Source organism: Sinocyclocheilus rhinocerous, unplaced genomic scaffold (assembly GCF_001515625.1).
Source record: "Sinocyclocheilus rhinocerous isolate Xijiao unplaced genomic scaffold, SAMN03320098_v1.1 scaffold2849, whole genome shotgun sequence".
Lineage (NCBI taxonomy): Eukaryota > Metazoa > Chordata > Actinopteri > Cypriniformes > Cyprinidae > Sinocyclocheilus > Sinocyclocheilus rhinocerous.
Window position 1 is genome coordinate 167359 of NW_015642055.1, and position 7949 is coordinate 175307.

The following is a 7949-nucleotide window of genomic DNA, read 5'->3' on the forward strand; positions in this document are numbered from 1 at the left end:
ATATATATATGTGTGTGTGTATGTATGTGTGTAGTATTATATATTTGTCTTAAATGTCTTATATATTAATACTTTTCATATGTTTTATATATATATAAGATGTCTTTAATATATATTTACAACATAAGTACATATTTCTCTTCATACTCATACTTTCTTTCAATACTTTTATTGTGACTTATGAATGTTCACCTTTGATACGGTGAGGATTTGAAATCTTGTATAACGCCTGTTCACTGTCCTGTTGCGTGTAGTGAACTTTTGTTCAGCAGAGGCACTTGATGCACACATGACTGCAGAAACCTGCTTTCTTCAGCACTGTTTTACAGTCTCGTAATTCCATTGTCTATGAGAGATACAATATAGGCTTGCGTCTTATTTGTGGTCTGGTTAGTTTTGACGTGTGAGGATCTACCTATTGCTTAACATAAGAATTATTTGATGTGAATGAATATAGAAAGAGACTTCATTTCGATGGAAATGTGCTTCAGTTAATGTGCGACGCTTTCTTGTTTTGACTGTCACTGCAGGTGAGCAAACAGGAACAGAATATTACTTTCATCTCCTAGTTCTGCTCTGCAGAGCAAAGTGGCTTTTCCCAGCATGCTTTGTGACTGCTTGAGGCATTTTAGGTCATCAAGAAAGCTGTTTTTGTGTTTCTTCCATTAAAGCAATCAAATTTAAATTTCTCTGCTCATTGGATTGAAATGGCCATTGCCAAATATTGTGCCTATATATAAACAGATGACTCATAATATGTTGATATTGAGGTTTTTATGAGAAACCTGGGTGTGATCAAGGTTATTTTTTACTTTTGAGTGCTTTCTCTCCATTTATGATTATGACTCAATTATATTGTTTTATACAGGGTTTGCTGGCATGGCATTAAAACACTAACACACAAATACAAGGTTCACAAACTGAATATTGTGATTTAGTCATAGAGGATATCACTCTTAATAGAAACGATTTTAAAGAACGATTTAAAAACAAAATCGCTTTGCCAGTATTCACGATGACCAGAAAAAAGAAATTAAGTAGTCAAAAGATGTGGGAACTTGTTTACAATTTAGTTTTATGTCTGCTTCAGTGTTCTTGTTGTTAGCTAAAAGTATTTTTAATTGAAATAAAACAGAAATAAAATATAAATAGTAGATTAAAAAAAAACGTAATAATAACAACAGCCAAATCAGCCTTTAGTCTTCAGGTCTTGGTGAAGTTATGATATCAAGAAACGTGTTTATGTAGGAAGTACAAACCACCTAATGTGTCTGAATAACTCAGATCTGCACATCTGAAGATGAAATGTTTGAACTGATGCTGAAGCGGCTCTAATGAACAGGAACAATTGGAGCACAAAGTAGATTACAAGCCTGCACAATCAGACTGAGAGGTGCAAAAAGCCATTGTCTGATGGAGCGTTCAGCGTTTTTATTGTAAGATGCATATAATAGCATCTTTTGAGTTTTATTATTAATGAATGCAGCTGTTGAGCACGTTAGTTTGCCCTTCCAGACGGTTGTTGGGCAGGGTGTGTTGTTATCTGTGTGTTTGCTCCGCAGAATTGAAATGACTTCTTACAGTAGATAGACGGTCTTCTCTAACACACCCTATCAGATATGTGTTTAATGATCAGGCTGCTTGCGGTCCTATGTTGGTGATGCATGTGATTTCCTTCCAGTGGGTCAGTTTCCTGGAGAGCATTTCCTATTTCCACACTGTTGCGATCTCTCCCTCTCAGTTTGTTTCTCTCAACTGTTTGATGGGGGAGGGACGGTATTATTGCAGTCCTTGTTGGATTTACCACAGCACTGTATATTCAGCTGGTATGATGTGATTTCACACGAAATGGAAATGAGCCATAATCACTGGAATGCTGGTGAAAGCGTTTCAGGCCGATGCATGTACGCACAGGTGTCACAACCTGCATGTGTCTTTCGGTAAGGTGGCCTTACTGAAAAGATGACAGGAAGTGAATCAGGTGGCTAGTTCTGATAGTAGTAGATTAAAATGCGATGGCAGGAAATTACATCATTGCTCTGTGGAATTTTATCTGTGTCATGATCTGGAATTTGGTCACTTCAACTTTGGTTTCAGAACAAAGGGGCATTGCGGTGAAGAGAGTTATGATGACGAAACCGTCTTTCCACAGTGAGTGTCTGATGTCATTAATGACATTATGATTTTTATAAGTATGGCTGCAAGTTTCGTTTTGAGGTTAGTCCATCTGCTTATAAGATGCTTTAGTTCTTTGTTATAGTTCTTGTTAAAAAGCAGTAAAGCAGGAAATATGAAAATCGCATCAGTATTTCAAAAACATGCTCTCATACCCACACCTTCTCTGGTGAAATTATTTCTATATTTTTTATCCTTCGTTGGCCTCACTGTTAGAATTATTCTCTAGTCTGATTTACAACTGATATTCCAGGTGCTTTTGCTGGTGATATTTATTTCACTTCTTTTTAACGCATTTGTTTGGCCATGAGGTTTCTTAACATTATTAAAGTAGAATTAAACAAGCATTATAACAGATGTTTTGATTATATGCTTGATTTAACAAAAAATGTAAAAAAAAAAAGAAAAAGTGATAAAAATTTGTCGCGTTGTTAAATTGTCTCTGTCCTTTTCAGCAGATAATTTTTTAATCATTTAGAGATCATGTGTGAACTCGACCTTTTCGAAAGGTCAATTTTTCGAAAGGTCAGTAAATCAGCTCTGGCAATTTTCTGGTATGAGAAGTTGTAACATTACCAGTATGATGCTATGTGTGAACTAGACTTGTGCCGGTATTCGGTAATGCGATATATCACGGTAATGAATATGCACGATATTGTTATCGTGGGCACTTCTAAATACCGTGAATAATTATATATTACAAATTATTCTGAATTTTGAATGCATTTTAAGAATACTTTTCCCATAAACTGGGACCCCACCGCTGTATGCTGCGTGAAAGAGGTGTGCGCACTCTGATGTAAACAAGCGCGGACGAGAAGCACATGGCGGAACATGTGAGAGACACTCTGGATGAAAGCGCACTTTCACTCTCTGACAGCAGATGGCGCTAAACTGCAGAAATAATAATAATAATAATAATTCATTTAAATGCAGCCGTTACCCCGGAAACCCTGTAAACAAAGCAGCTGCACTACTTTCTGTTTCTGAATCATGTTTAAATGATTTAAACGATCATTCAGATTTGTGTATTTGCTATGATGTTCATCACAGCGCCAAATACTTAAATATTTAGAATATTTAGGCTATTTATTTTCATACTTTTTTTACATTTTAATCTGGACTACAACATGCCCTAGATATTGTTTGAAAGCGTTTTGATTCTTTATTGTTCGGTCACACTTTACATTAGGGCTTCATTAGTTAACATTAGTTAATTCATTAGTTAACAAACTGCCAATGAAAAATTCTTCTGAACATTCATTAATCTTAGGTAATTACAATATTTAATAACACGTTGTTAAAATCGAAAGTTGCAACTGTGTTATTTAATGAGCTAACATGAACAAAGACTTGTATTTTTTAAACAAAGATTAATAACTTCTGTAGCAAATGTAGCTATTGCTCATTGTGAATGTTAATGCATTAACTAAGGTTAACTAATGAGGTCTTATTGTAAAGTGATACCTATTGGTCTTTATAGTTCTTTTGCACTTTAATCTGTGTAAAACTTTTAACTTTATACATTTTTCTGTATTGCTTTATTGCATTTAAATGTTCAGTTATTTTTGTTATAAGAAAAAAGTTATTAAACCTGTTATACTGTATTATGACAGCACTTTTTTTAAAACTAAATTTCAATATCGTGATAATACCGTATACCGTGATAAAAGCATGAGCAATTAACCGCAACATGAAAATTTGATACCGGCATATCCCTAGTGTGAACAAAGAACAGGATTGCCAGTATGAGCATGTACAAGGTCTGAATGCCCTGACGTAAGACGTTTTGGCCAGTCATAAAGCTCTGTCAGAGTTGTTTACAGTACGCGGTGTTGCTTTTATTTGTTTACATAAATATGCACTAGAATGGACGTCTGACCATTGTGTATCTCAAGCTCAAGACCTTGCCTTTTTTCCATTCATCAGCGCTGCGGCTCTGCAATTACTATTGTGTACTATAGTAATTATGTGCCGCTCTTACACATGTCACTTGTAAAAAAAAAAAAATGTTGTCAAATTAGACACATTAGCGTTTAAGTGTAATTTCTGATGAGGGTTTCTGTAATTAAAAAAAGCACTGTTTCAAGTGCGATAAACGATATTCAGACTGTCTATTTAATCGATGTTTGCTGTATAAGGAAACTGTGGTGTGGTTTTGGCGAGCTTTTTTTGTTTGTTTCTATTTAGGTTGTGCCACTTTCTCCATCAAGGCATGTTGAATTGAGAAGGTGTACTTTGCAGAAGTGTGTGTGTGTGTGTGTGAGAGAGAGAGGGATTCTAAACCTCCATCACATGCTTTGGATTAGACTGAACCTCAAGACATGATGTTGGCAGCGACATCTCACTCTCCATAATCACTTTTTTCATTGCCCACTACTTACTACTTCAATTGGCCTTTTCCTGCAGTTATTACCAGGATATATATATATATATATATAGGTTAATGGTGCTAAAATGAAAATGTTGTTTGTGTTACCACTTCTAATGGCCTAGCCCTCAATACGATCTATCTTCTCTCATCTCCTGCTGCCCATTACCATACCTACAGCAGAAAGAAAATCTGGTTCTGTTTTTAACAAGCTCAAATAATGACCTCAGAGTTACTGTTAGTTCTTCTTTCTGTGTCTCTCTCTCTCTCTTTAATAACAAACACATTCATTTTCTCTCATCTTTATTCTCTTAGTTTTAGTGGTCTTCTTCAGCTCTGCTGTCTGTATTTTGCTTCAGAGGATCCATGTAACTTTTCAAATAAACAAAAAGCAACACTGAAACCCAGTTTGCACAAAAAGAAATGTTTCAGGAGTTGAAAATGTGTTTTCCCCTGCTGTGATTGTATTTATCAATCTGAAAGCATAAAGAAAATGTGACGCCACAGTCTGTTGTCCATGATTTGTTTTGCCCCAAGCTGAGCTGAATGTGGGTCTGTGTTACGCTCCGAATAACAAATATACACATAAAAAAAAAAAAAAAAACAAGTTCAGACCTGTTTTCAGCATCTTGTCAGTCGATACGGTGCAGATAATTTTGGATAAGTGTAGGTTGTTTGGGGAGCTAGGTTAGTGTACGTGTGACATGACACTGATATTTACTTTGTGTTTTCATATTGATGCTTTTAACTGTAATTGCAGCACAGTGTGGGTGGAATCTGTAAAGGGGACTGTTTTGTTGCGGTGAGCTTTATTGGAGCATTATGGGGTGGCTGGTTAATGGTTAGTGTGCTGGAATGGTGTGATAGCTGTTAACGTCCTGTAATGAGTCCGTCCTTTCCGTTCACTCAACTCAAGAGCGTCACAGTCCAGTGTTTTATAATATAGCCATTTATATCTGGTCATTTATGTGTTTTGCTGATCAACTTCCTTTCTCCTTTTTATTCTCTAGGTTTGTTCATCCAGTAGGGGCCATCTCTCCATCTTTTTCTCAATTTTTCTCCCTGGTTCTCTCTCTCTCGACCCCATCCTCCCCCGAGCTCCACTGATCCTGGTTCAGGACCCCTCTCAGATCCAGTCAGCCCTCTCCTCTCCTGGCATGGCGGGGCGAGGTGGACCAGCGCGGACCAATGGTGCCGCCCCCGTCGGGAACAAAATATGCCAGTTCAAACTGGTCTTGCTGGGAGAGTCTGCTGTGGGCAAGTCCAGCCTGGTGCTGCGTTTTGTCAAAGGCCAGTTCCACGAGTATCAGGAGAGCACCATTGGAGGTTAGCCGGAGTGTGTTTATGTCCAAGCTTGTTCTTTCTAAAGATGAAGGGTTTTCCTCACACTTTTGAGCTGTGACACAAAAGATAGCAGACATGAAAGAATGTTAGGGATGCACAATATATTTGGTTGTGGGCTGTTGTTAGAGGTTTTTTTTTTTTTTTTGTAAGTTATCTAATTCTGATACTTATTTCTTCCTATTTTTACATTTAGATGATCTAACATTCTTCTAAAGGTCATCTTTAGTGGAAATATTCTATAGAACTGTAGAATATCTCCTTTAAAAGGTTGGCTACGGGATCATATCTTGAAACACAACACAGCGAGAAGTAGTGAGAACACACTCAATATAGAGCAAACCTTCTGCATGTATGAGGTTGTGTTGATATGTGGTGAGAGGGCTGGGCTCGGTCAGAAGCAGACAAGCTGGTTCTTACGCGCTAATCACATGACTACCACATGAGTTACACTGCAGTATAAAACAGACACGCAGTTATGCATGTGCACACATCTGATCTCATAACCAAACACGTTCTGTATGCAGCTTAAAATGGCATTCACTTTTACGTTTTAAAAGACTTACGTTCTCCACTGTTTTAAAGAATTACATGGACAAAGAGAGCAGAGAGGAAGGAGTTTGGCGACCAGAAGGAAAGGGAAACAGTCAACAATGGGATTTCCTGAGTGTGTGTGCTAGTGTGTCCCTCCATTTTTAAGTCGTCAGTGTCTCAGGGGATATTTAAGTGAATTAGATTGTGTACATTAATGGATTTGTTCCATCAGGGCTCAGTTTCATATTTAGCAAGAGATCCATTCTAGTCAGGCATGAGGAAAGAAAACAGCTGGGAGTGACATTTAGTACAGGCAGGATACCACATGCTTACACAAGGCTGACAATAAGGAAATCCTCAGCACTTTTTTTGTCCTTCTACATATTTTCCTTCAATGCCATCATCCTGTCGTCAGTGAGCAGGTCAAAGCTCAGTGCTGTGGAGAAATGAATGTGAGCTACAAACATGTGACCATGGCACCTGACTCAGCACAATGTTTGGATTAGAAACTTGCATGGTCTTTCTTATTCTCTGCTTCTGCACACTTGTGTCTGCATCATTTTAATGTGTTCTAAAATCTACATTTTCTGAACAGTTTTAGACTGCTTGCCTGTGCAAATGTCACAATTGTGACGGTAAAGTGTTCAGGGTGGTTGCGAAAGTGTTCGTGGTTGTTAGCATGTTGCTAGTTGTTTGGTCGGGTGTCATCTCTCATCATCTGATATCTTTATATGTATATTCAAAAGTTTGCTGTTGTTTTTTTTTTTTTTATGTTTTTGACCAGTCTCTTATGCTCACCAAGGCTGCATTTATTTGATTGAAAATTCAGTAAAAATTGTAATTGTGAAATGTTATTGCAATTTAAAATGACTTATTACTCTTTAAATACATTTTTATTTATTCCTGTGATGCGAAGCTGCATTTTCTGCATCATTACTCCAATCTTCATTGTCACATGATCATTCAGAAATCATTCTAATATGATGATTTGTTGCTCAAGAAACATTTCTTGTTATATTTCTTATTATAAACAGTTGTGCTGCTTAAAGCGTTAGTTCACCCAAAAATGAAAATTAGCTTATGTTTTACTTACCCTCGAAGCATCCTAGGTGTATATGACTTTCTTCTTTCAGACGAATCCAATCGGAGTTATATTAAAAATTGTCTTTGATCTTTCAAGCTGTTTAATGGCACTCAGCGGGTGTTGCAGTTGAACAGTCAACAAGTCGTCAAATAAAGCTCGCGCATTCATAATAAAACGTGTAGCGAATCCATGAGTTTTTGTTAGAAAAATATCCATATTTCAAACGTGATAAACACTTTTCTCTCACTTCCGTTATCTATCATACGCGGTTCCGTTCCGGCGGAAGGTGTATGACGTATGCGCAGTGCTCGCGCCTCTGAGATATGCTAGTCTCGCGAGTTTGTTTAATAGGAGCAAAGGAAGCAAAGTTTCCTTACTTTAGCAAAGGAAAACCAGTCTCCTCTTGGTTTATATCGAAATCCTCCGACATTTTTCTTTGTAAAT

General features: G+C 37.1%; 1 protein-coding gene across 1 annotated transcript in view; it reads left to right on the forward strand.

Moving 5' to 3' along the window:
- The window catches only part of LOC107755567 (ras-related protein Rab-5C-like), a 16468-nt gene that overhangs the window by 1479 nt on the left and 7040 nt on the right, over window positions 1-7949 (forward strand). The window contains exon 2 of the mRNA XM_016572437.1: window positions 5557-5872. Coding sequence (XP_016427923.1) covers window positions 5704-5872 — 169 coding nt within the window. The 5' untranslated portion in view covers window positions 5557-5703. The remainder of the gene's footprint in view (window positions 1-5556; window positions 5873-7949) is intronic.